Source organism: Coregonus lavaretus, assembly GCF_964263955.1.
Source record: "Coregonus lavaretus genome assembly, chromosome: 20".
Classification (NCBI taxonomy): domain Eukaryota; kingdom Metazoa; phylum Chordata; class Actinopteri; order Salmoniformes; family Salmonidae; genus Coregonus; species Coregonus lavaretus.
Genome location: NC_140007.1, coordinates 38,891,154 through 38,918,772, shown reverse-complemented (window position 1 = coordinate 38,918,772; position 27,619 = coordinate 38,891,154). Strand labels below are relative to the sequence as shown.

The 27,619-nt window shown below is 44.1% G+C and overlaps 1 protein-coding gene across 8 annotated transcripts; it reads left to right on the top strand.

The window, feature by feature from the left end:
- The first annotated feature begins 16 nt into the window (after window positions 1-16).
- LOC311147861 (beta-1,4 N-acetylgalactosaminyltransferase 1-like) lies at window positions 17-26,663 on the top strand. Of its 8 annotated transcripts, XM_084184681.1 has the most exons (14): window positions 18-133; window positions 442-608; window positions 1,115-1,232; window positions 1,878-1,995; window positions 3,153-3,398; window positions 3,802-3,984; window positions 4,175-4,281; window positions 4,455-4,492; window positions 5,850-6,030; window positions 6,746-6,838; window positions 7,456-7,643; window positions 7,890-8,030; window positions 15,642-15,879; window positions 25,665-26,663. In XM_084184681.1, the coding sequence occupies exons 5-14, from the start codon at window positions 3,184-3,186 to the stop codon at window positions 25,871-25,873; spliced, it is 1,593 nt and encodes a 530-aa protein (XP_084040807.1). In that variant the 5' UTR covers window positions 18-133; window positions 442-608; window positions 1,115-1,232; window positions 1,878-1,995; window positions 3,153-3,183; the 3' UTR covers window positions 25,874-26,663. The 8 variants fall into 8 exon arrangements, with proteins under 8 accessions (XP_084040810.1, XP_084040811.1, XP_084040812.1 ...); XM_084184684.1 differs by having other exon boundaries at window positions 17-608; window positions 1,878-1,990; XM_084184679.1 differs by having other exon boundaries at window positions 18-608.
- Window positions 26,664-27,619: the final 956 nt, after the last annotated feature.

Genomic DNA, 27,619 nt, shown 5'->3' with positions numbered 1-27,619 from the left:
TGGCCCTCTGTCTGCTAGTCTGTTCAGATGCTAAAAGTCCAGGGATAGACAATTTAGGTGTAAGAATACAGCTCGTGCTATCGGATTTTATAGTGGATATCAAGGCGGTCCATAGGAACCTACTCACCGTCTAGTGAGCATCAAGATCACCGTGCACATTCAACACCCTGTGAAGTTCATTATAAATTATTTAATCTGTTGCTTAATAAACGGCATGGTTTCCCAAGTCGTATTGGGAGGACCACACAACATATCATAGCGTGACTAAAATTTCACTTCGATATTATAGTTATTATATCAATATTTGCGCATAATGTCGTTTCTGCAGCCATTTGTTGCATAATGAATTTTACGGATAGTAAAAGATCTCACCATTTCGAACGAACAAATGATCAGACTGCATGTATAAAATTGTACCGAAACTTCTTGTTTCCAACACAGCTGCAGCCGTCATGTTTAAAACTATATATGGTATGACTTTACTCGCATAAAAACTGGATGGAAACGTGGTTATATATGGTATGACTTTACTCGCATAAAAACTGGATGGAAACGTGGTTATTGAGGCGATATTGAACAAATATCTTTCTCTCCTGTCACACTGTAAGGTATGATTTATTTTTCCCTTTTTAACTTGATTAACATTTGATCAACTAAATTTGACCAGTTATTTAAACATTGAAAACGATTCTTGTTACAATAAGATGAAATTGCATGTTTTGTTCCATTATGCCTTCATGTCGTCATGAGTATTACGGTAATACATTGCTATACCCGCGCTTGTGTGTGTGTAGATAGGCCTACATTCAAGTGTTATATTGGGTGCGTACACAATGTCTTCTAGTCCACTATACAAACTAGATTTGTTATTTGTAATAGACTACTACACAGCTGTCATTTGAATCGTAATGTCACTTTGACACCGCCAATGTCATAGCATATATGTCATTTCACATACTGTCATTCCCTGTAAAAGATTATGACCCCTTTCCATTAGAAGTGACAACACCAGTGACAGTTTATTTCTGATACAACAAATATTAGTGACTGTTAATGTCAAGTGTCATTATTTCTGAGAAGAAAATGTCTGCGTAATCCACATATCTTTATTCAGTCAAGCAGTGGCAGGATGACTTTCAACAGATCGCCTACAACTAGGCCTAAACCTGAAAGTGCACGCACCTCAAACTGTGATAAGGACATCAGCGCGCTAAATGAAACAATTTTGACAGGTACGTTTTTACTGAATCTACATTTTCGAAATGTATGCCTATTCGATGCTAACACTTTAGCCTACTAGACTAGGCTACTTTACATATTTCCATTCCTTTTTGCGACGTTCAATGTGTTTCCATCGCATTTTCAACTCTATAGATTGTTTTTTCACAAAATCTGTTGCGCTAAATAAGAAATGTGAAGAAATGTGCATGTGCGCTCTAGCCAACAGCTGGTAGATACAGTACGGGCAGGCTGATCTACATTAAGACATTATTATGGATAAGAGCGAGAATATTTTATATTTGTCAAAGTAGTCAAGCATCGATTATCATGTCACCAGAATCAGAACCTCGATGTTTAGGCTATTGGAAAGGAGCATCAAGATCACCGTGTACTTTCAACACCCTGTGAAGTTCATTATAAATTATTTAATCTGTAGCTTAATAAACTGTATGGTTTCCCAAGTCGTAGTGGGAGGACCACACAACATATCATAGCGTGACTCAAATTTCACTTCAATATTAGCGCATAAAGGCGTTTCTGCCGCCATTTGTTGCATAATGAATTTTACGGATCGTAAAAGATCTCACCATTTCGAACGAACAAATGATCAGACTGCATGTATAAAATTGTACGGAAACTTCTTGTTTCCAACACAGCTGCAGCCGTCATGTTTAAACTATATATGGGATGACTTTACTCGCATAAAAACTGGATGGAAACGTGGTTATTGAGGCGATATTGAACAAAGATCTTTCTCTCCTGTCACACTGTAAGGTATGACTTATTTTTCCCTTTTTAACTTGATTAACATTTGATCAACTAAATATGACCAGTTATTAAAAAATTGAAAACGACACTTGTTACAATAAGATGAAATTGCATGTTTTGTTCCATTATGCCTTCATGCCGTCATGAGTATTACGGTAATATATTGCTATACCCGCGCTAGTGTGTGTGTGTAGATAGGCCTACATTCAAGTGTTATATTGGGTGCGTACACAATGTCTTCTAGTCCACTATACAAACTAGATTTGTTATTTGTAATAGACTACTACACAGCTGTCATTTGAATCGTAATGTAACTTTTCATAGCATGTATGTCATTTCACATACTATCATTCCCTGTAAAAGATTATGACCCCTTTCCATTAGAAGTGACAACACCAGTGACAGTTTATTTCTGAGAAGGAAATGTCTGTGTAATCCACAGATCTTTATTCAGTCAAGCTGTTAGAATATAATAGCAAATTAATTGAACAGAGTGGGCACATGCAGGTAAAACAGTATTTAGGCTAAGCTCTAACTAAGCACTTAAGTAAGTGGCCTTGAGCCAGAACGCTCATAGGTATGGGCACCAGTCTGTTTATCTATCATGCCACTCCTTGCCACTCCTGTCACGCTAAACATCTTATGCATATGACAAGGAGTACAAGGAGTGGAATGTTAGCTACATCCTGTTTCTGTATATATGAAGAAAAAAACGGAATGTCAAACCAATATCAAATCATGTGAAACAAGTGTAACATAGTAGCCTTAGGAAGTAAATATTATTATTATTATTATTATTATTATTATTATTATTATTATTATTATATATTTTTAAACACAAGTAGTTGAATACTGGAATGTAGGCCTATTTGGAAATACACTTAAAGTATTAGCATGTATTTGAAAATAGACAAATTGTCTGTTTTGGTATTTGAAAGAATGTATTTGAAAATATTTTCAAGTAGAAGGCCATTATAGGAAGTTATTTGAAAATACTTTCAAATACTTCCAATAGAAGTAGTGGTTTAGAGCCACATTATTTGAAAATACTCAAATGCATAGAAAATAAGTATTTCAATAACAAATAATAAAATACACATGTATTTGAACCCAGGTCTGAAACACGACTGACTAGTGTCTTATTGGTCCGATCTGCCCTTTAGTCACATCGATCTGTGTCTGACTGTGTCCGTGATGCGCTGCCTCGTTCAGAAGAAAACATGCCTTGTCATTTTATCTGCACTGCTACTGTACGTCCTCCTCCACTACTGGACTGGAAGGGCCACCACCACTGTTGATGTGGGACCAGGTCAGAGCTACAAGGCACAGAAGGTTCTGAATGATAGGCTGCAAGATGTCCCGAATAGTTCTGACAATATCCCATATGTCCTGAAGGAAAGTGTGGCAGGGTGAGTTAATATGGACAAATGGTATTCCTGAATCCCTGCAGTACATTTAAACATTTAAGAGACGCATCCAATGCAAAAAACAAAAACCAGATATCTCTAGTTAAAACTGATGGATTTTGATGGGGATTTTTTAAATTATATAACTTAGTTACTTAGTTAATCGATTATAGGTGGTTAATATATAGTTGCAATCCCATTTCAATTCGGTCAATTCAAAGCAAACTGAAATTCCAGGTCCAATTACAATTTTCCTCATTGCTTTTAAAATGTTGAACTACTTCCTGATTCGACTCAATCAAATGAACCTGCATGGTTTCCATTGCACTAATAGTGCTTATTTTGTTGCACACTCTTGCCACCTGTCCACAACTTGTCCCTTGCTCTCTTCATTCATCTCCTTCAGGCATCTGGCACTGAATGGGTGTGTGTGTGTGGCAGATAGGAAGCCTGCCATAGACCTGCCCTTTGCTCAAGTGCTGTTCCCCCGTGTCTGGACCCAGGATGACTTCCACACAGCCTTCCAGGAGAAAGAGCTAGCCCAGGTGAAGAGTCACAGGCAGCAGGAGTACAACAGCTTCCAGCAGAGGTAACTGTACAGTACAATGAAGTGTTGTGCTGTGCTTTGCAGTGCTATATACAGGGTTCATTTGTAAAAGAGACCTAGGTCTCAACATGTCTTCCTGTTAAAATAAAATAAAAATAAAAAAGTACATTACACCATCATACTTTAGCTTGCGCTTATTTCTAGTCTGTCTAATTCTCCATGTTGGCTGCAGGTACCAGAGTCCCGCAGACCTCCTTGTTATAGCAGAAGCCAACAGTCCCCTGCAGTACCCTACCCAGGGGGTGGAGGTTCGCCCTCTCAAGACTATCGTTATCCCTGGTAGGACTAAACAAAGTAGTTATTCCACTGAAAAGATTTACACTCTGGGCAGAAGGGATTTTTGCAGCTTTGTTGTAAATATCACCTTTGCCCCAACCATAACCGTAGAACAGTTAAAAACAAAACTAACCTGACCTTATTACTGAAGATGAAATTCTCTTATCTTTTTTAAGGGTTGGGTCTGAAAGAAAAGCATAGACAACTTCATACAGTAAGTTTATCTCCATTTATAATACTACATTGAACAAAAATATAAAAGCAACATGCAACCATTTCAAACAGAATAGAAAACCAGTCAGTATCTGGTCTGACCACCATTTGCCTCATGCAGCGCGACACATCTCCATTGCATAGAGTTGATTAGGCTGTTGATTGTGGCCTGTGGAATGTTGTCCGACTTGTCTTAAAAGGCTGTGCGAAGTTGCTGGATATTGGCGGGAACTGGAACATGCTGTTGTGCATCCCAAACATGCTCAATGGGTGACATCATGTGTTATGTGAATTATTTAACAAACTATTTCAGTGTCTCTGTGCGTCTCCCAAAATCAAGAAACGGACAGAGTCCCGGTCTGCATAGTCAGAGATTTATTCATTGAGAATTCTGCCATCACAATTTCAGAGTCCATCTTTTATACTCACACGTCATACAAAAATCCCTCCCCTCTTAAGGCGGGCTGTAGTTTTCCACTTTAAAACTGCTCTCCTGACCATCAGTACACAGACACACACACACACACACACACACATACATACACACACACATGCATACACACACACATACATACACACACACACATATGCATTCCTTAGTTATCGCCGTCCTCACAATATCCTGCATACTCCATAAAAAGCCTAACTGTTTCTCTCCTCCCTAAATTGGGAGGCCCCTTTATCTTGGTTTCTCAGTTGTCTGTAGACAGTTCTCCTTGTCCTTTGTTGTCTGGTCTAACTCTTACTCACATTGCTAAATAGTAGCTCAATGTCATAGTCTTTACTGGTCCTACACTCACACATTCTAACACATTTCACACAGTTTCAGGGTGTAAGAATTAGTCATTAATAATTAATCTATCATCATGTTGGGTGAGTATGCAGGCAATGGAAGAACTGGGACATTTTCTGAAACATGAGGTAATGGCGGTGGATGAATGGCACGACAATGTGCCTCAGGATCTTATCACGGTATCTCTGTGCATTCAAATTGATATCGATAAAATGCTAATTTGAAAGAGAAGACTTTTGTGCATATGGAACATTTCTGGGATCTTTTATTTCAGCTTGGGACCAACACTTTACATGTTGCGTTTCGATTTTTGTTCAGTATACATGTGTTGTAGTGGCAGGTAGTCTAGCAGTTAGATTGTCTGGCCAGTAACCGAAAGGTCGTTGTCTATGTGCCCTTGAGCAAGGCACTTAAACTGTAAATCGCTCTGGATAAGAGTGCCTGCTAAATGACTAAAATGTTAAATGTTGAATCATGTTTAACATAAATTATATCTACAGTCATTATGTGGCCATTGTTTGAAGTTATTTGAATTGAATAGAATCCTCCCTCTCATCTCCTATAGGTGACTCTTACTGCTACCCTGGGGACATTTGATGTGTCAGCCACCGTAGACGGGGTCTCAGTTAGAGGACAGGGAGAGATGAACATGACTCTGTCCAGTAGACACCTCTCCACTCTGAACAGACAACTACAGTTTGTCACCTACACCAACACCCGGTTCCACCCCAGGACTGCTGACACAGGTGGGTCAGCCCCTCTGTGTGTGTCTAGTCCTGAGTTCTGATACCGCATTACAGGGTTTTGAAAATCAACTTTTTAGTGCCTGCAACTGTACAGGATCTGTATGCCAAGTCTGTTTACAATACTATACAATACAATGCAACTTTACTGTCCATTTAGTTACAGCGAAAAAAAGGAAATATGTCTTCTACGCTGTTCTCAATCCCCCAAGTCTTCATTATCATTCCTTGCCACTCCCTGTCACGCTAAACACTGAGTAGTATATGGATTCAAATATTAGCTGAACCTTTACAGGATTTCAGGCTACTCTATGCCCACCTGCCTGGGAATTTTTACTTCAGTACATCAATACAGAGATCTTTATAAACGTGTCACGCCCAGGGAGAGGCACACAACTAGTCTACACTATAATCTACACTATAAATCACAGTCCGTGTTTAGGCAAGAGAACATGCCGCACCTGGAGAAAAAGCATTGGGTACTGGAATTTGACATTCCATGTTACAGATTACAACTTGTTTGCTGAACGAGACTTGGACTCTGGAGAGCAATTCTAAGTTAATTTAGCTGTTTGTGAAAAAGAGATGTTAGCACAGAGGCAGACTGTTTTTTGTTTAGTTTTATGGTAGTTTTAATATTTAATGAAATTAACTATACTGTACTGTGATATACACAAGATATTAGAGTGATGAAATGTGTTTCTCTGTTCTATTCCAGTGCAATTTGAGACTGATGGACACCAGTCAGTTTTTACCATAAAGGTTGGACATGCTGTTATTCCTAAACTCTATCACTCAGCTTCCACTGGAGGTATGCATGTTGTTTATTTGGAATTTGACCACTGTACAGATCCGAGGACCTAAATGTTGCAATGTTGTTAAAGGCCCCGTGAAGTCAAAATGCAGTTTTTCCTGTGTTTTATATGAAATTGTTTAACAGCGGATGAAACTAACACTGTAAAAGTGTGAACAAATTTGCTCAGTGTTATTTCCTGATAGTTTCTGGTTGAAAATGCAATCTACACAAGACCTTCTAGGAGTTTTGGCTTTCCATGGTGACATCACCATGCAGTAAATTGGTTAAAAGAGTTCCAAACCTCTCTGACAATAACAGCTAGTGTTCAGTTTTCCCCTCCCCACTCAGACCACTCACAGACAGTCCTAGCTAAAATCTTGCTAAAAAAGCTATTTTGGCCCATTCCACCCAAAAACTATATTTTGGTATTTGTTTCATTAGTCCATTGTTGACATAGTCCCAAATTTTTTTGCTTGTCAGCAATCAATAACTTTCAAAATACAGAAATCATCACTTAATGATGCATTTGGCATCATATGGGGGATGATTTCTGTATTGTGAAGGTCACTGAAGTTAAGTATAAGTATGAATATTAATATTTGGGTACGAATACGCCTTTCCTTTTTCCTCAGAATACAACATAAGCTCACTTGTCACCATAGCTACCAAGACATTTCTGCGTTATGACAAACTGCAGGATCTGATTGACAGCATACGGCAGTTCTACCCCACAGTCTCCATAGTTATAGCAGATGACAACGAGCACCCCCAGCCAGTGACGGGTCCACACATTGAACAGTACATTATGCCGTTTGGGAAGGTAAGAAAGCTTAATTTTGGTAAGTCAAGTGTTGCTCCTGTTTCATCACAGTCTTCTTCAGTCCTGGTCTTGGGGGACCCACAAGTTGTGCTTTTGTTCCAGCCCAGTATTTAATTTACTTGTGATTCCCTCCTGATACTCTGAGGGTCTCCATGTCCAGGATTTAAGATCACCTTGGCTATCAAACATTCGGCTATCGCCAAATTGTTAATTAAGTATTTGTCCTGTCTGTCCACCTCCATGCAGGGTTGGTTTGCAGGGAGGAATCTGGCTGTCTCCCAGGTGACTACCAAGTACGTGCTGTGGGTGGACGATGACTTCCTCTTCACCTCCAACACCAGGCTGGAGAAGATGGTGGAGGTCCTGGAGAAGACCACCCTGGACATGGTGTGTGTGTGTGTATGTGTGTGTGTGTGTGTGTGTGTGTGTGTGTGTGTGTGTGTGTGTGTGTGTGTGCGCATAGACCTGGACCTGGTGAGTGATGAGGGCGAGGCCTCTCTGAGAGGAACGATTAGAATGAGGGTAGAATCGGTTTAGAATCATAGTAGAACCTGGGGTGGAATTGAGGGAGGACGCATGGGAACTGAGTTCTCAAAGTGAAAGTCATATTGACATGTACAGTGAGGGAAAAAAGTATTTGATCCCCTGCTGATTTTGTACATTTGCCCACTGACAAAGAAATGATCAGTCTATAATTTTAATGGTAGGTTTATTTGAACAGTGAGAGACAGAAAAACAACAAAAAAATCCAGAAAAACGCATGTCAAAAATGTTATAAATTGATTTGCATTTTAATGAGGGAAATAAGTATTTGACCCCCTCTCAATCAGAAAGATTTCTGGCTCCCAGGTGTCTTTTATACAGGTAACGAGCTGAGATTAGGAGCACACTCTTAAAGGGAGTGCTCCTAATCTCATCTTGTTACCTGTATAAAAGACACCTGTCCACAGAAGCAATCAATCAATCAGATTCCAAACTCTCCACCATGGCCAAGACCAAAGAGCTCTCCAAGGATGTCAGGGACAAGATTGTAGACCTACACAAGGCTGGAATGGGCTACAAGACCATCGCCAAGCAGCTTGGTGAGAAGGTGACAACAGTTGGTGCGATTATTCGCAAATGGAAGAAACACAAAAGACCTGTCAATCTCCCTCGGCCTGGGGCTCCATGCAAGTTCTCACCTCGTGGAGTTGCAATGATCATGAGAACGGTGAGGAATCAGCCCAGAACTACACGGGAGGATCTTGTCAATGATCTCAAGGCAGCTGGGACCATAGTCACCAAGATAACAATTGGTAACACACTACGCCGTGAAGGACTGAAATCCTGCAGCGCCCGCAAGTGTTGTGGTCAGATGAGACCAAAATCGAGCTCTTTGGCATCAACTCAACTCGCCGTGTTTGGAGGAGGAGGAATGCTGCCTATGACCCCAAGAACACCATCCCCACCGTCAAACATGGAGGAGGAAACATTATGCTTTGGGGGTGTTTTTCTGCTAAGGGAACAGGACAACTTCACCGCATCAAAGGGACGATGGACGGGGCCATATACCATCAAATCTTGGGTGAGAACCACCTTCCCTCAGCCAGGGCATTGAAAATGGGTCATGGATGGGTATTCCAGCATGACAATGACCCAAAACACACGGCCAAGGCAACAAAGGAGTGGCTCAAGAAGAAGCACATTAAGGTCCTGGAGTGGCCTAGCCAGTCTCCAGACCTTAATCCCATAGAACATCTGTGGTGGGAGCTGAAGGTTCGAGTTGCCAAACATTAGGCTCGAAACCTTAATGACTTGGAGAAGATCTGCAAAGAGGAGTGGGACAATATCCCTCCTGAGATGTGTGCAAACCTGGTGGCCAACTACAAGAAACGTCTGACCTCTGTGATTGCCAACAAGGGTTTTGCCACCAAGTACTAAGTCATGTTTTGCAGAGGGGTCAAATATTTATTTCCCTCATTAAAATGCAAATCAATTTATAACATTTTTGACATGCGTTTTTCTGGATTTTTGTTGTTGTTATTCTGTCTCTCACTGTTCAAATAAACCTACCATTAAAATTATAGACTGATCATGTCTTTGTCAGTGGGCAAATGTACAAAATCAGCAGGGGATCAAATACTTTTTTCCCTCACTGTATATACCTTATTTACATAAGTATTCAGACCCTTTGCTATGAGACTCAAAATTGAGCTCAGGTGCATCCTGTTCCATTGATCATCCTTGAGATGTTTCTACAACTTGATTGGAGTCCACCTGTGGTAAATTCAATTGACTGGACATGATTCGGAAAGGCACACATCTGTCTATATAAGCTCCCACAGTTGACCAAGCCATGAGGTCGAACAAATTGTTCGTATTTGTGAGGAGGCACAAATCTGGGGAAGGGTACCACATGTTTTTGCAGCATTGAAGGTCACCAAGAACACAATGCCCTCCATCATTCTTAAATGGACACCAATACTCTTCCTAGAGCTGGCCGCCCGGCCAAACTGAGCAATCGGGGGAGAAGGGCCTTGGTCAGGCAGGTGAACAAGAACCCGATGGTCACTCTGACAGAGCTCTAGAGTTCCTCTGTGGAGATGGGAGAACCTTCCAGAAGGACAACCATCTCTGCAGCACTCCACCAATCAGGCATTTATGGTAGAGTGGCCAGACAGAAGCCACTTCTCATTAAAAGGCACATGACAGCCCGCTTGGAGTTTGCTAAAAGGCACCTAAAGACTCTCAGACCATGAAAAAAAAGATGATCTTGTCTGATGAAACCAAGATTGAACTCTTTGGTCTGAATGCTAAGCGTCACATCTGGAGGAAACCTGGCACCATCCCTACGGTGAAGCATGCTGTGGGGATATTTTTCAGTGGCAGGGGGATTAGTCAGGATCGAGGCAAAGATGAACGGAGCAAAGTACAGAGAGATCCTTGATGAAAACCTGCTCCAGAGCGTTCAAGGACCTCAGACTCTGGCGAAGGATCACCATCCAACAGGACAACGACCCTAAGCACACAGCCAAGACAACACAGGAGTGGCTTTGGGACAAGTCTCTGAATGTCCTTGAGTGGCCCAGCCAGAGCCCGGACTTGAACCTGATGGAACATTTCTGGAGAGACTTGAAAATAGTTGTGCAGCAACGCTTCCCATCCAACCTGACAGAGCTTGAGAGGATCTGCAGAGAGGAATGGGAGAAACTCCCCAAATCAAAATATATTTTAGATTTTAGATTCTTCAAAGTAGCCACCCTTTGCCTTCATGACAGCTTTGCACACTCTTGGCATTCTCTCAACCAGCTTCATGAGGAATGCTTTTCCAACAGTCTTGAAGGAGTTCCCACATACAGTGGGGAGAACAAGTATTTGGTACACTGCTGATTTTGCAGCTTTTCCTACTTACAAAGCATGTAGAGGTCTGTCATTTTTATCATAGGTACACTTCAACTGTGAGAGACGGAATCTAAAACAAAACTCCAGAAAATCACATTGTATGTTTTTTAAGTAATTCATTTGCATTTTATTGCATGACATAAGTAACCAGTAAGAATCCCAGCTCTCACAGACCTGTTCGTTTTTCTTTAAGAAGCCCTCCTGTTCTCCACTCATTACCTGTATTAACTGCACCTGTTTGAACTCGTTACCTGTATAAAAGACACCTGTCCACACACTCAATCAAACAGACTCCAACCTCTCCACAATGGCCAAGACCAGAGAGCTGTGTAAGGACATCAGGGATAAAATTGTAGCCCTGCACAAGGCTGGGATGGGCTACAGGACAATAGGCAAGCAGATTGGTGAGAAGGCAACAACTGTTGGCGCAATTATTAGAAAATGGAAGAAGTTCAAGATGACGGTCAATCACCCTCGGTCTGGGGCTCCATGCAAGATCTCACCTCGTGGGGCATCAATGATCATGAGGAAGGTGAGGGATCAGCCCAGAACTACACGGCAGGACCTGGTCAATGACCTGAAGAGATCTGGGACCACAGTCTCAAAGAAAACTATTAGTAACACACTATGCCGTCATGGATTAAAATCCTGCAGTGCACGCAAGGTCCCCCTGCTCAAGCCAGCGCATGTCCAAGCCCGTCTGAAGTTTGCCAATGACCATCTGGATGATCCAGAGGAGGAATGGGAGAAGGTCATGTGGTCTGATGAGACAAAAATAGAGCTTTTTGGTCTAAACTCCACTCGCCGTGTTTGGAGGAAGAAGAAGGATGAGTACAACCCCAAGAACACCATCCCAACCGTGAAGCATGGAGGTGGAAACATCATTCTTTGGGGATGCTTTTCTGCAAAGGGGACAGGACGACTGCACCGTATTGAGGGGAGGATGGATGGGGCCATGTATCGCGAGATCTTGGCCAACAACCTCCTTCCCTCAGTAAGAGCATTGAAGATGGGTCGTGGCTGGGTCTTCCAGCATGACAACGACCCAAAACACACAGCCAGGGCAACTAAGGAGTGGCTCCGTAAGAAGCATCTCAAGGTCCTGGAGTGGCCTAGCCAGTCTCCAGACCTGAACCCAATAGAACATCTTTGGAGGAGCTGAAAGTCCGTATTGCCCAGCGACAGCCCCAAAACCTGAAGGATCTGGAGAAGGTCTGTATGGAGGAGTGGGCCAAAATCCCTGCTGCAGTGTGTGCAAACCTGGTCAAGACCTACAGGAAACGTATGATCTCTGTAATTGCAAACAAAGGTTTCTGTACCAAATATTAATTCTGCTTTTCTGATGTATCAAATACTTATGTCATGCAATAAAATGCAAATTAATTACTTAAAAATCATACAATGTGATTTTCTGGATTACAGACAGTCTACATGCTTTGTAAGTAGGAAAACCTGCAAAATCGGCAGTGTATCAAATACTTGTTCTCCCCACTGTATGCTGAGCACTTGTTGGCTGCTTTTCCTTCACTCTGCGGTCCAACTCATCCCAAACCATCTCAATTGGGTTGAGGTCAAGTGATTGTGGAGGCAGTGGCGGCTCCTGAAAAAATTCTCAGGGGGGGCAATTTTTCTGATGATTTAGGTGACCTACACACATTTAAAAAAAGATATGTCCAGCAACAACATGAAGACAGGGGCAGCATATAAGTCAATACTGATATACACATTACTTGCTTCAAAAAGGCCTCATGGTTGAATTGGAAATATGTGCACCTGAGCATAATTCACAACAAGCAAGCAGGAGCTTTTGATAGAGGCTACTGAAAACATTGATGCAAGTTATTGATAATAAGACATTTTTATAGACTTCCATATTCTGCCCTCTTGTATAGATTTGTGAAAATGAACAGTGATAGACATTTTGCCTGAAAACAGAATTTGAAAATAATTTCTAGAAAAGGTAAACACAGCTATCTGTATGGCTTTGTAAAAATGAACAACCATATTCTGGCCAATTGTATAGATTTGTAAATATGATGATGTCTCCTTTCATGCATACATTTTCAAATAAAGCTCTGCTTTGAGAAAGATCGAATGATATTGTTTAATCTTACCTTATGGCCTGCACACTGCTTGTGAAGCTGTCAAGGGCACGTTTGATGAAGACAGCATCGATGTCCTTCTTCTGTAGCTTCTGGTACAGAATGTCGACGTGGGGCATGATTTTGTGAAAAAGCCCCAGGAAAAAAATAAAATCTTCTTGCTATCTATGTACCTCAGCACAAGCACCAGCTGTGTCTGTGTAGAAACGTCCGTGGTCTCGTCAGCTTGGATAGCTACGAAGTTCGCCGACTTCACCTCCTCCACAATATGTTCCCTCATGACCGCTAGCATACACTCCAGTAGCTCGTTTTGAATGGTCTTTGATGTGCCCTTGAAAACTTTAGCATTTTTAAGATGGTCATCAAACACCTCATCTAATTGTGCCACAAAGTTGACAAGTCCAAGAAAAATACCAGGGTTGGTGGAGCCCTCAGTTTCATCTTTGCCTCGCAAAGCTAACTCAAACACTCCGCAAAACTTCACACACTGGATTAGCCGGCTGAGGATGTGGATGTGGTTCTTGCTAACCTCATCGTTGTGGCGGCGGACAGCTAGCCTGTATCCCTCATCCAGTTGAGTGGCAATGTTCACTCTCCCCAAAGCAGACAATCTCAAACAGCTATCCATGTGGGTCTTTGACAGCTCATGTTTCTTAATCTTTTCTGAAAGATGGTGCATGTCCGTTACACCAGTCGCTGTCCAAGCGGTGCTGTCTGCCGTGCCGCCTTCAGGGTGAAAGAGTAAGCAGGGGTAGCAGAAGACTGCATTAGCTACATCGCAGCCTGCTAGCCAGGTTTTTCGTTCGTACCAATTTTTGGAAAATCCTCGGGTGTAGGACTTTCCCCCTTTAGTAGAAACCTGTTGAATTATTAAATTTGGTCTGGGAGGTCCTAATTGTTTCGTTGCCAATTTATCTTGATTTGTTCGCCGACAAAAATGAACTTCTTTCAAAGAGACAATCGAGTTGCACTGAACGCTAGCCATCTTCACAGTAGTACGTGAATTGATTGACGCTGCTACCCGCTCTTTTCTTAGTTATGTTCATGGTTATGTTACGTATGACGAAAGCGCGTAAGTGCAAGCCCTCCCGGAACCCATAGAGATTGTATTGAAAGCTCTGATATTTGAAAAAAAAAAGATTTTACATGAGAGTCTGAGAGACTTCTGGGGCGATTTTCAACCTGACTGAAATCGCCCCAAAACGGGCGGGGCCATTTGAAGCACGACTTTAGCCTGATTGGACATTTAGTGGCAGATCAGACGTCTAGATTAGAACACTGAAAACTACTGTTGCCGTGATATAATTGATTAGAAAAAAAATCCCTTCCTTTTCCCGTTTGGCAGTGCGTCGCCCATATCGCCCTAATGAACACACCGCCCCTGTGTGGAGGCCAGGTCATCTGATGCAGCACTCCCTCACTCTCCTTCTTGGTTAAATAGCCCTTACACAGCCTGGAGGTGTGTTTGGGTCATTGTCCTGTTGAAAAACAAATGATAGTGGGACTAAGCGCAAACCAGATGGGATGGCGTATCGCTGCAGAATGCTGTGGTAGCCATGCTGGTTCAACTTCTTTGCGTCTCACAAAGACATGGCAGTTGGAACCAAAAATCTCAAATTTGGACTCCTCAGACCAAAGGACAGATTTCCACCGGTCTAATGTCCATTGCTTGTGTTTCTTGGCTCAAGCAAGTCTCTTCTTCTTATTGGTGTCCTTTAGTAGTGTTTTCTTTGCAGCAGTTCGACCATGAAGGCCTGATTCACATGGTCTCCTCTGAACAGTTGATTTTGAGATGTATCTGTTACTTGAACTCTATGAAGCATTTATTTGGGCTGCAATCTGAGGTGCAGTTAACTCTAATGAACTTATCCTCTGCAGCAGAGGTAACTCTGGGTCTTCCTTTCCTGTGGCAGTCCTCATGAGAGCCAGTTTCATCATAGCACTTAATGGTTTTTGCGACTGGACTTGAATAAACTTTAAAAGTTCTTGAAATTTTCTGGATTGACTGACCTTCATGCCTTAAAGTAATGATGGACTGTCGTTTCTCTTTGCTTATTTGAGCTGTTCTTGCCATAATATGGACTTGGTCTTATACCAAATAGAGCTATCTTCTGTATACCCCTCTACCTTGTCACAACACAACTGATTGGCTCAAACGCATTAAGAAGGAAATAAATTCCACAAATTTACTTTTAACAAGGCACACCTGTTATTTGAAATGCATTCCAGGTGACTTCCTCATGAAGCTGGTTGAGAGAATGCCAAGAGTGTGCAAAGCTGTCATCAAGGCAAAGGGTGGCTACTTTGAATAATCTAAAATCTAAAATATATTTAGATTTGTTTAACACTTTTTTGGTTACTACATGATTCCATATGTCTTCACTATTGTAGAAAATAGTAAAAATAAAGAAAAATCCGGGAATGAGTAGGTGTGTCCAAACTTTTGACTGGTAGTGTATATTATTACATGTAGTCCCTCCCACTCATTTTGTTCCTTTTGTGTCTGTTACCCTAGGTGGGTGGTGCTGTGAGAGAAGCTACAGGCTACACTGCTACTTTCCGCCACACCATCTCAGTGGAGGAAGGGGGTGAGGAGGGGGACTGTATACACATCAGAAACGGATACCATCATGCCATCCAGGGCTTTCCTAACTGTGTCCTAGCCGACGCTGTTATCAACTTCTTCATGGGGAGGACAGACAAGGTGCAGCAGGTTGGATTCGATCCTCGTCTGAATCACGTGGCTCATCTTGGTGAGTGTCTTTGTCTCATCACTAGAGCCCAGAGGTTTTCCTTATTTGTGATCAAAATATTGCTTTTATTTTAATTATGGTAACACAAACCAAAGGAGCATCAAAAGACCTACATACTTTACTGTAGGTGGATACCCCTCAGGGGTGTGTGCTTTGTCCCCTCCTGTACTCCCTGTTCACCCACGACTGCGTGGTCACGCACAACTCCAACACCATCATTACATTTGCTGACAACACGACGGTGTTAGGCCTGATCACCGACGACGATGAAACCACCTATAGAGAGGAGGTCAGTGAACTGGCAGTGTGGTGCAAGGACAACAACCTCTCCCTCAATGTTAGCAAGACAAAGGAGCTGATTTTGGACTACAGGAAAAGGAGGGCAGAGCACACCCCAATCCACATCGACAGGGCTGTAGTGGAGCGGGTCGAGAGCTTCATGTTCCTCAGTGTCCCCAATACTAATGAATTAACATGGTCCACACACACACCAACACAGTCGTGAAGAAGGCACGACAACACCTCTTCCCCCTCAGGAAGCTGAAAATATTTGGCATGAGCCCTCAGATCATCAAAAGGGGGAAGAGGCTCTGTTGAGCCTTCTTCATGACTGCGCGTGTGTGGACCATTTTAAGTTCTTAATGATTTGGACACAGAGGAACTTGAAGCTATCGACCTGCTCCAATGCAGCCCCGTCGATTTGGATCAGCTCCTTGGTCTTATTGACGTTGAGGAAGAGGTTGTTGTTCCGGCCCCATACTGCCAGGTCACTGAACTTCTCCCTGTAGGCTGTCTCATCGTCGCCAGTGAGCAGGCCTACCATAGTCGTGTCATCAGCAAACTTGATGATGGTGTTGGAGTCGTGCGTGGCCACGCAGTCATGGGTGAACAGGGAGTACATCACTGGGGTCGAGCTCCCTGCCATCCAGGACCTCTTTATCAGGCAGTGTCAGAAGAAGGCCCTAAAAATTGTAAAAGGCTCCAGACACCCAAGTCATAGACTTTTCTCTCTGCTACCGCACGGCAAGCGGTAGCAATGCACCAAGTCTGGAACCAGCAGGACCCTGAACAGGTTCTATCCCCAAGCCATAAAACTACTACAGTGCCTTGCAAAAGTATTCATCCCCCTTGGCGTTTTTCCTATTTTGTTGTATTACAGAACCTGTAATTTAAATGGATTTTTATTTGGATTTCATGTAATGGACATACACAAAATAGTCCAAATTGGTGAAGTGAAATTTAAAAAATAAATAACGGAAAAGTGGTGTGTGCATATGTATTCACCCCCTTTGCTATGAAGCCCCTAAATAAGATATTGTGCAACCAATTACCTTCAGAAGTCACATAATTAGTTAAATAAAGTCCACCTGTGTGCAATCTAAGTGTCACATGATCTGTCACATGATCTCAGTATATATACACCAGTTCTGAAAGGCTCCAGAGTCTGCAACACCACTAAGCAAGGGGCACCACCATGCAAGCGGCACCATGAAGACCAAGGAGCTCTCCAAACAGGTCAGGGACAAAGTTGTGGAGAAGTACAGATCAGGATTGGGTTATAAAAAAATATCAGAAACTTTGAACATCCCATGGAGCACCATTTAAATCCATTATAAAAAATTTTAAAGAATATGGCACCACAACAAACCTGCCAAGAGAGGGCCACCCACCAAAACTCACGGACCAGGCAAGGAGGGCATTAATCAGAGAGGCAACAAAGAGACCAAAGATAACCCTGAAGGAGCTGCAAAGCTCAATTTTAATTCCAGGTTGTAAGGCAACAAAATAGGATACTTGTTCCACATTATATTGTGTTACAGCCTGAATTGCGATTTTGTGTCACTGATCTATACACAATACCCCATAATGTCAAAGTGGAATTTGTTTGTAGAACATTTTCTAAATTAATAAAAAATTAAAAGCTATAATGCAGTGGTGGAAAACGTACCCAATTGTCATACTTGAGTAAAAGTATAGATACCTTAATAGAAAGTTACTCAAGTAAAAGTGAAAGTCAGCCAGTAAAATACTACTTGAGTAAAAGTCTGAAAGTATTTGGTTTTAAATATACTTAAGTATCAAAAGTAAAAGTATAAATCATAAAAAATTCTGTATATTAAGCAAAGCAGACGGCACCATTTTCTTGTTTAAAAAATGTACGGATAGCCAGGGGCACACTCCAACACTCAGACATTATTTACAAAAGATGCATTTGTGTTTAGCGAGTCCACCAGGCCAGTGGCAGTAAGGATGACCACGTGTTCTCTTGATAAGTGGGTGAATTTGACAATTTTCCTGTCCTGCTAAGCATTCAAAATGTAACAAGTATTTTTAGTTGTAAAGGAAAATGTATGGAGTAAAAAGTACAATATTTTCTTTAGGAATGTAGTAAAGTAAAAGTTGTCAAAAATATAAAAGGTAAAGTACAGATACCCCCAAAAACTACTTAAGTAGTACTTTAAAGTATTTTTACTTAAGTACTTTACACCACTGCTAAAATGTATTGAGTCAATAAGTGATCAACCCCTTTTGTTATGGCAAGTAACAAATAATACGTTTCAGGAGTGAAAATGTGCTTAACAAATCACATAAGTTGCATAACTCAGTTGCCAAAGAGGAAGGAAAACTGCTTGACAGAGTAAAAAGAAGGAAGCCTGTACAGAATACAAATATTTCAAAACATGCATCCTGTTTGCAACATGGCACTAAAGTAATACTGCAAAAACAAATGTGGCAAAGCAATTTAGTTTTTGTTTCACGCCCTGGCCATGAGAGGCCTGTTGTCTTTAGTTGGTTTGGTCAGGGCATGAGTTTCTATGTTCTATATTCTGTCACTCGTTGTCTCTGATTGGGGATCATACTTAAGTAGCCTGTGCCTACCTTAGTTGTGGGATCTTGTTTCCGTGTTAGGCTTGTATGTGTATAGCCTGAGGACTTCATGTTACGTTGTTTCTTGTTTTGTTTATGTTTATTGAGTTAAATAAACATGTACGCTATTCACGCTGCACCTTGGTCTGACCCGTCTCTCAACGTTCGTGACAGAAGATCCCACCACAAAAGGACCAAGCAGCGTGTCCAGAAGGAGCAAACGCCTGGTACTCAACAGGAGGCTACGTTGGTAGATGTCCTCCTCGGTTGGGGGAAAATCACAGAGGAGGAGGCCGTCCGTTACAGTAAGGCAATGAAGGAGGAAGCCCGGGTAGGAGAGGATCAACAGCGACATCAACGAAGCCGGCCGAAGAGGAAGCCCAAGAAGCAGCCCCAAGAAAATGTTGAGGGGGGGCTCACGAGGTGGACGACGAGGCAGCAGGAGGCCGGGAAAGGGCTGACTAGTGAGGAGGAGGCCGCTATTTTAGAGGTCCTCCAAGACCTGCGGATCGAGAGAGAGAGGAGCCCCGACCACTGCACCCGGTGGAGTCCCTAAGACCATGGGAACAGGAATGGGAACAGTTTTACACTGAGGAGTCGGAGGATGACGACGACGATGAGTTTCTGTTCCCTAACTCGTGGGGGCTCCCGGAGGAGTCCTCACTGGAGGAGGATTGGGCGTGGAGAGAGAGGGACTGGAACAATCGTACATATCCAACGCCAGTTCCCAGCCCGGTATGTCCTGTGCCTGCTTCTCGCACCAAGCCAGTAGTGCGTGTTCCCAGTCCGGCACGGCCCGTACCAGGACAGGAACACGCACCTAAAATGGAGTCAGCAGGTACAGTCGGTCCGTCCAAATCTTTGGAGGAACGTATCCAACGGCAGGCGAGTAGGATCCAGGCTCTCAGCAGTGCAATGGAGCGCGTGGGGAGTAGTAAAACTAAATGCATGCTTTTCAATCGAACGCTGCTGGCACCCGCCCACCCGACTAGAATCACCACTCTCGACGGGTCTGACCTAGAGTATGTGGACAACTACAAATACCTAGGTGTCTGGTTAGACTGTAAACTCAACTTCCAGACTCACATAAAGAATCTCCAATCCAAAGTTAAATCTAGAATCAGCTTCCTATTTCGCAACAAAGCCTCCTTCACTCATGCTGCCAAACATGCCCTCGTAAAACTGACTATCCTACCGATCCTTGACTTCGGCGATGTCATTTACAAAATAGCCTCCAACACTCTACTCAGCAAATTGGATGTAGTCTATCACAGTGCCATCCGTTTTGTCTCCAAAGCCCCATACACTACCCACCACTGTGACCTGTACGCTCTTGTTGGCTGGTCCTCACTACATGTTCGTCGTCAAACCCACTGGCTCCAGGCCATCTATAAATCACTGCTAGGCAAATCCCCGCCTTATCTTAGCTCATTGGTCACCATAGCAGCACCCACCCGTAGTCTGCGCTCCAGCAGGTATATCTCACTGGTCATTCCCAAAGCCAACACCTCCTTTGGCCGCCATTCCTTCCAGTTCTCTGCTGCCAATGACTGGAACGAATTGCAAAAATCTCTGAAGCTGGAGACTCTTATCTCCCTCAATAACTTTAAGCATCAGTTGTCAGAGCACCTTACCGATCACTGCACCTGTACACAGCCCATCTGAAATTAGCCCACCCAACTACCTCATCCCTATATTGTTATTTATTTTGCTCTTTTGCACCCCAGTATCTCTATTTGCACATAATCTCTTGCACATCTAGCATTCCAGTGTTAATACTATTGTAATTATTCTGCACTATAGCCTATTTATTGCCTTACCTCCATAACTTGCTACATTTGCACACACTGTATATATATTTTCTGTTGTATTTCTGACTTTATGTTTTTTACCCCATATGTAACTCTGTGTTGTTTTTATTGCACTACTTTGCTTTATCTTGGCCAGGTCGCAGTTGTAAATGAGAACCTGTTCTCAACTGGCTTACCTGGTTAAATAAAGGTGAAAAAAAAAAGAAAATAAAAAAGATTGGAGCGATGGGAGAGAGGTGGCGTTTCTACACCTCCTCCAACCACACAATTCACCCGACCTCCAGCGACGGTCCCCTGCAGGGAGCACTTTAGCGTGTCGGTGCCCAGTCTGGGGCCGGCAACCAGCCCAACTACAGGGCTGGAATTTTCCTCTGCGTTGGTGCCCAGGCTGGGCACGGCATTTAGTCCTGCTACAGAAATGGGGATGGATACAGGTGCGGAAGTTTGCTTCACTCCGGAGCCAGAGCCATCCGCTCCACCGGTGCCTGATCCAGCTCCGGTCAGCGTCTCCACTCTGGAGCCAGAGCAATCCGCTCCACCGGTGCCTGATCCAGCTCTGGTTGGTTGCTCCACTCCGGAGCCAGAGCAGTCTGCTCCACCGGGGTCCAGTCCTGCTTCGGTCAGCGTCTCCACTCCGGAGCCAGAGCAGTCCGCTCCACCGGGGTCCAGTCCAGCTCCGGTCAGCTGCTCCACTCCGGAGCCAGAGAAGTCCAGTTCGGTACGGCCCGTAACAGCTCCTCGCACCAAACCAGTGGTGCCTGTCGCCAGCTCGGTACGCCCCATACCTGCTCCCCGCAACAAACCAGTGGTGCGCGTATCCAGTCCGGTACGGCCCATGCCAGCTCCTCGCACCAAACCAGTGGTGTGTGTATCCAGTCCGGCACGGCCTGTGCCTGCTCCTCGCACCAAATCACTGGTGCGTGTATCCAGTCCAGTACGGCCCGTACCTGCTCCCCGCACCAAACCAGTGGTGTGTGTCGCCAGCCTGGTACTCCCCGTATCTGCTCCCTGCACCAAACCAGTGGTGCGTGTATCCAGTCTGGTAAGCCCCGTGCCTACTCCCCGCACCAAACCTGTGGTGCGTGTATCCAGTCCGGTACGGCCCGTACCTGCTCCCCGCACCAAACCAGTGGTGCGTGTCGCTAGCCCGGTACGCCCCGTACCTACTCCCCGCACCAGACCAGTGGTGCGTGTATCCAGTCCGGCACAGCCCGTGCCTGCTACTCGCACCAAACCAGTGGTGCGTGTTTCCAGTCCGGCCCGGCCTGTTCCTGCTCCTCGCACGAGACCTGTGGTGCATGTTCCCAGTCCGGCCCGGCCCGTACCTGCTCCTCGCACCAGACCTGTAGTGCGGGTCTCCAGTCCGGCCCGGCCATTCCTGCTCCTCGTACCAGACCTGTGGTGCGTGTCCCCAGTCCGGCCCGGCCCGTTCCTGCTCCTCGCACCAGACCTGTGGTGCGTGTCTCCAGTCCGGCCCGGCCCGTTCCTGCTCCTTGCACCAGACCAGTTGTGCGTGTCCCCAGTCCGGCCCGGCCTGTTCCACCGGTGCATGGTCCAGCAACGGTCAGCTGCTCCACTCCAGAGCCAGAGCAGTCCGCTCCACCGGTGCCCAGTCCAGCTCCGGTCAGCGGCTCCACTCTGGAGTCAGAGCAGTCCGCTCCACCGGGGTCCAGTTCAGCTCCGGTCAGCGGCTCCACTCCGGAGTCAGAGCAGTCCGCTCCACCGGGGTCCAGTTCAGCTCCGGTCAGCGGCTCCACTCCAGACCCAGAAGTCTCCAGGTTTGGGGTCTCCCACACCAGGGTCCAGACAGGGCTTGGCGCATCGTGGGGTTGATTGCCGATCCAGGTCCAGACGTCAGCACCTCTCCAGGTTCGGGGTCTCCCACACCAGGGTCCAGACAGGGCTTGGTGCATCGTGGGAGGAAGGAGAGGGGAAGCATCGCGCCGAGGTCCAGACCAGACCAGGGGCGCAACGGGGAGGCAGAGAGGAAGAGGTCGTCACGGCCGGAGCCGGATCCACCTCCATGGCTGAAAGTCCACTCGGACCCTCCCCTAATGAGTCAGGTTGGTGCAACCGGAGTACGCACCTTTGGGAGGGGGGGTACTGTCACGCCCTGGCCGTGAGAGGTCTGTTGTCTTTAGTTGGTTTGGTCAGGGCGTGAGTTTCTATGTTCTATATTCTATGTTTACGTTCTAGTTAGTCTATTTCTATGTTTCAGTTCTAGGTTGTGTGTCTATATTTGGCCGGGTGTGATTCCCAATCAGAGACAGCTGTCGCTCGTTGTCTCTGATTGGGGATCATACTTAAGTAGCCTGTTTGCCTACCTTAGTTGTGGGATCTTGTTTCCGTGTTAGACTTGTATGTGTATAGCCTGAGGACTTCACGTTACGTTGTTTATTGTTTTGTTTATGTTTATTGAGTTAAATAAACATGTACGCTTTTCACGCTGCACCTTGGTCTGACCCGTCTCTCAACGTTTGTGACATTTTGTCCTGAATACAAAGTATTATGTTTTGGCAACTCCAATACAACACATTACTGAGTTCCATATTTTCAAGTATAGTGGTGGCTGCATCATGTTATGGGTATGCTTGTAATCGTTAAGGACTGGGGGGTTTTTCAGGATAAAAATGAAACTGGATGGAGCTAAGCACAGGCAAAATCCTAGAGGAAAACCAGGTTCAGTCTGCTTTCCAACAGACACTGGGAGATGAATTCACCTTTCAGCAGGACAATGAACTAAAACACAAGGCCAAATCTACACTGAAGTTTCTTACCAAATAGACAGTGAATATTCCTGAGTGGCCGAGTTACAGTTTTTACTTAAATCTTCTTGAGAATCTATGGCAAGACCGGAAAATGGTTATCTAGCAATTACCAATTTCACAGAGCTTGATGAATTTTGAAAATAATAATGGGAAAATATTGCTCAATCCAGGTGTGGAAAGCTCTTAGAGAATTACCCAGAAAGACTCACAGCTGTAATCGCTGCCAAAGGTGATTCTGAAATGTGTTGACTCGGGGAAATTAAATCATTATCTAATTATATATTTATTTATATATCTATTTTTTTTAACAAATGTAAAAAATGTTGAAATTGTGTTATTTACATTGGAGCTAGAAAATGGTACAGTATATCATACACTACAGTTGAGGAACAATGGGAAAGTAATTCTGCTTTGAAAGTTGATAAACTTGTAACATCACTTTTGAGGAAATGGCCTTTGAATGTTTTGGTAAACCTACTGGAGACCTCTTCTTTGTCTATACCCATTCAGCATCATTCACCTCTTAAGCTTTAGCCCCACCCATCTCATTAAGGGTTGATCTGAGCGTTCTGTCCTAACAACAGCAGTCAAGCACCCAAGCTAACTGGCTAACGTTGGCTAGCTACAAATGAGAGACAGCTCTCTCTGATTATTTTACTCGTCCTTGCAGAGCTGGTTAGGTTGTTTTTATGTTATCCAGAGCGTTGGTGACTGCAACTCTGCTGCTGGCAACAATTTACGCTTTTTTGCCAACGTTTACTGACACCGTCCATATTCAACGGGTGTTGAGCGTTCGTAAATTCGTCAGTTATTCTGCACTCTGGCACATTCAGATGAGAGTGCTCTGAAATCGGAGTAGATAGCCAGAGCGAAATTACCAGCGACGTTTATCAACAGTTGTCGCAGTGACATCATTAACATTCTATTGAAATGGTTACTTGCATAGCTAGAGTCTATTGTTAAGACATGTAGCTAGCTAGCTAGCTAGCTAAACAATGAACCAAAATCCCAATGCATGACGTTACTACCCTGCATGAATCTGCAGGTAGCTAACCAACCAGGTTCAATGTTAGCTAGCTAACATTAGGCTATAACTAGCAAAGCAAATGGCTCTGAGATACGAATAATATTACTACACAGATCATACATGTAACGTTAGCTAGCAAGCCAGCCAGCTAACGTTAGCTAGCTAGCTAACAGTACACTTTAACTTGAAATGAAAAATACTTTCTTACAAAATTAGAAACATGTAATATCTGAAAATTTTGCTAGACTATCTTACCAGTATACATGGATGGACGCTTCTCCCTCTCTCCCAGATGCCATGGTTGCCCTTAGTTTGAAGATGTAATCCGGAGACAGGTGTTTTCTCCATCTCCTTAGCTATCATAATTCCACTGATTTCAAAACTCTGTCGTCCAGAAAGTGGAGAGCAACACTTATGGAGTTCTACTACGCAATATATTTGTTAAAAAGCCTTAGACAGGATTAACTACACATACTGACCAGCTCAAATAGACAGAAGCGTGCTACATGGCAGACCAATCCAAAGTCCTCTCTCGGCATGTCCAGTCCACTCATTATCTTAGCCAATCATGGCTAGCGGGAAGGTTGCTGTCTTTTTCTGTGGCTAAACCAACTATGCTCATAATTTAACAATTTTATTTGTATTTACAGATGGCATACAAGTTTGTTATTAAGGCACATGAAAGTTCACATGTTCCAGAAGGCACTTAATGCATTTTGATTTTTTTTTTAAGTTTACGTTCAAATGGCTCTCCTGTGAAGTAGAGACGTACGACGTACGCTAGTTTCCTGAAACGAGTCACAAATGTTTCTTCCACTTTGACATTACAGAGTATTTTGTGTAGATCTTTGACCAAAAAAATTACAATTACTGTAAATACATTTTTTCCCACTTTGTAACACAACAAAATGTGGAAAAAGTCAAGGGTTGTGAATACTTTCTGAAGGCACTGCTACTGTTTATTATCTATCCTGTTGCCTAGTAAACTTTACCCCTACCAATATGTACATATCTACTTCAATTACCTCGTACCCCCCTCGTACTTGGTACTGGTGCCCCATGTACAGTATATTGTTACTCAGTGTTCTTTTCTGCATTGTTGGGAAGGGCCCATAAGTAAGCATTTCACTTTTAGTCTACACCTGTTGTTTACGAAGCATGTGACAAATACAATTTGATTTGATTTAATAAGTCACATCCTTCTAGACTGAGAACATAAGTTGTGGCTGATGTCACTGAAAGTCTGCAACAAGAAAACAAGACATTCCTTTTGTGATCTAATTTTAAAAAGCTTTTATTGCATCCTCATAGAGTTCTTCATCGACGGGCTGGGGATCCTCCACATCGGTTCCTGTGATGACATCATCGTAAACCATGCATCTAAGATCAAGTTGCCATGGGGCAAGTCGGACAGTGAGAAGGCCTACGCCAAGTTCCGCTACTCCTCATCGGATGCTGCCCAAATCAGAAATGCCCTTTTTTACTTCAAGAACAGATTCAAATGCATGTCTAGTAATTGAAACAGGCTCAACGAACTATCACTTGAAGTTTTAAAACTGGTAGCACAATAAAACATTTTGCACTGAGCAGCCATTTTTAGTCATCACCAACATCACCATATGGGGCACAGGGGCACGTTCCCCCCTCGGATTGGTCCTGTTAAAAAAAAAAGAATACTTTTTTGTACGTAATTTTTGTTGTTGTTGTTTCTCTGTAATACTACTAGCCACCTAGGATTTGATGAAGTTGGATTTAGCTAGCCCAGATAGGTTCCCAACCTCCCAACCTCATAACTAGCTACCAAGAAGCCATTTCAGGCTATCAAGTTAGAGTAGCTAGCTTGTCTATCTTAGCTGGCTTGCCTGCTGGCTAGGTTGGTAGACTTTAGAAAAGAAAGCAATAACTAAATGCACTGAATAAGACTCACATTCCTTTCAATCTTTTACCCAGGCTTTAGCAGAGATGCAGAGAAGCATATTTATCACCAGTCAGGAAGACACAGACCGCTTGTCACGAATTCAGCCGAGGCTGCTCCTCCTCCTTGCTCGGGCAGGCTTCGGCGTTCGTCGTCACTGGAGTATTAGCTGCCACCGATCTATGTTTCTGTGTTCTATTTGTTTTATCTTTATTGCACACACCTGGTTCCAATATACGTTAATTTGTTTCCCTATTTTACCCTCTAGTTCTCTCATGGTGTTGTGCGTGATTGTTCGTTGTTTTGTTGTCATTGACGTGTGAGTCTGTATTTTCTTCCCTGCGTGGAAGATATGTTTATTTACTTGTGATAAGTAAAGTACGTCGTTGACTAAGTTCTGTGTCCTGCGCCTGACTCCGTCCTACCGCTACACACTGACACATAACAGAATCACGCACCATTATGGAGTCAGCAGGTACATCCATTCCTCCAGGATCAGTGGAGGAACGCATCCAGCAGCACTCGACCATGCTACAGACTCTTGGCACAGCCATGGATCGAGTGGTACAGACTATGGAGCGATGGGAGAGGGGGGGGGGGGGGGGGGGGTTTCTACACCTCCTTCCACTACTATTCACTCCACACCGCTGTCCACCCCTTCACCACCTGGATCCAGTGGGATTCGGCTCTCGCTCCCGAGGGCATATGATGTAACAGCTGCCGGGTGCCAGGGGTTTCTGCTCCAGGTGGAGCTCTACCTGGCAACCATCCACCCGGCTCCCTCGGGATACGAGAGCGTGTCCGCCCTCATCTCCTGTCTGTCGGGGAAAGCGCTCGAGTGGGCCAACACTGAGTGGGAAGGAATAGACGCGGCATCGGTGTACTTATGAAGATTTCCCCCGCCGTTTCCGGGCGGTATTTGATCATCCACCGGAGGGGAGAGCGGCGGGGAAACGGTTGTTCCACCTCAGACAGGGGAAGAGGAGCGCACAGGACTTTGCACTGGACTTCAGGACCTTGGCAGCCCGCGCGGGATGGAATGAGAGGGCCCTGATCGACCATTACCGATGCAACCTACGGGAGGACGTTCGTCGGGAGCTGGCCTGCAGGGACACCACCCTTAACCTGGACCAGCTGGTGGATTTATCGATACGAATGGATAACCTGTTGGCCACCCGCGGATGTCCGGATCAGGGTCCGTCCAGTCCATTCCCCAGCACTTCCGACCCTACACCGATGGAGCTCGGAGGTGCTGATCTAAGGGTAACCGGAAGGGGGGCTGTTTCCTGCACCAACTGTGGCCGCAGAGGACACACTGCAGGTCGGTGCTGGAAAGGGTCCTCAGGGAGTC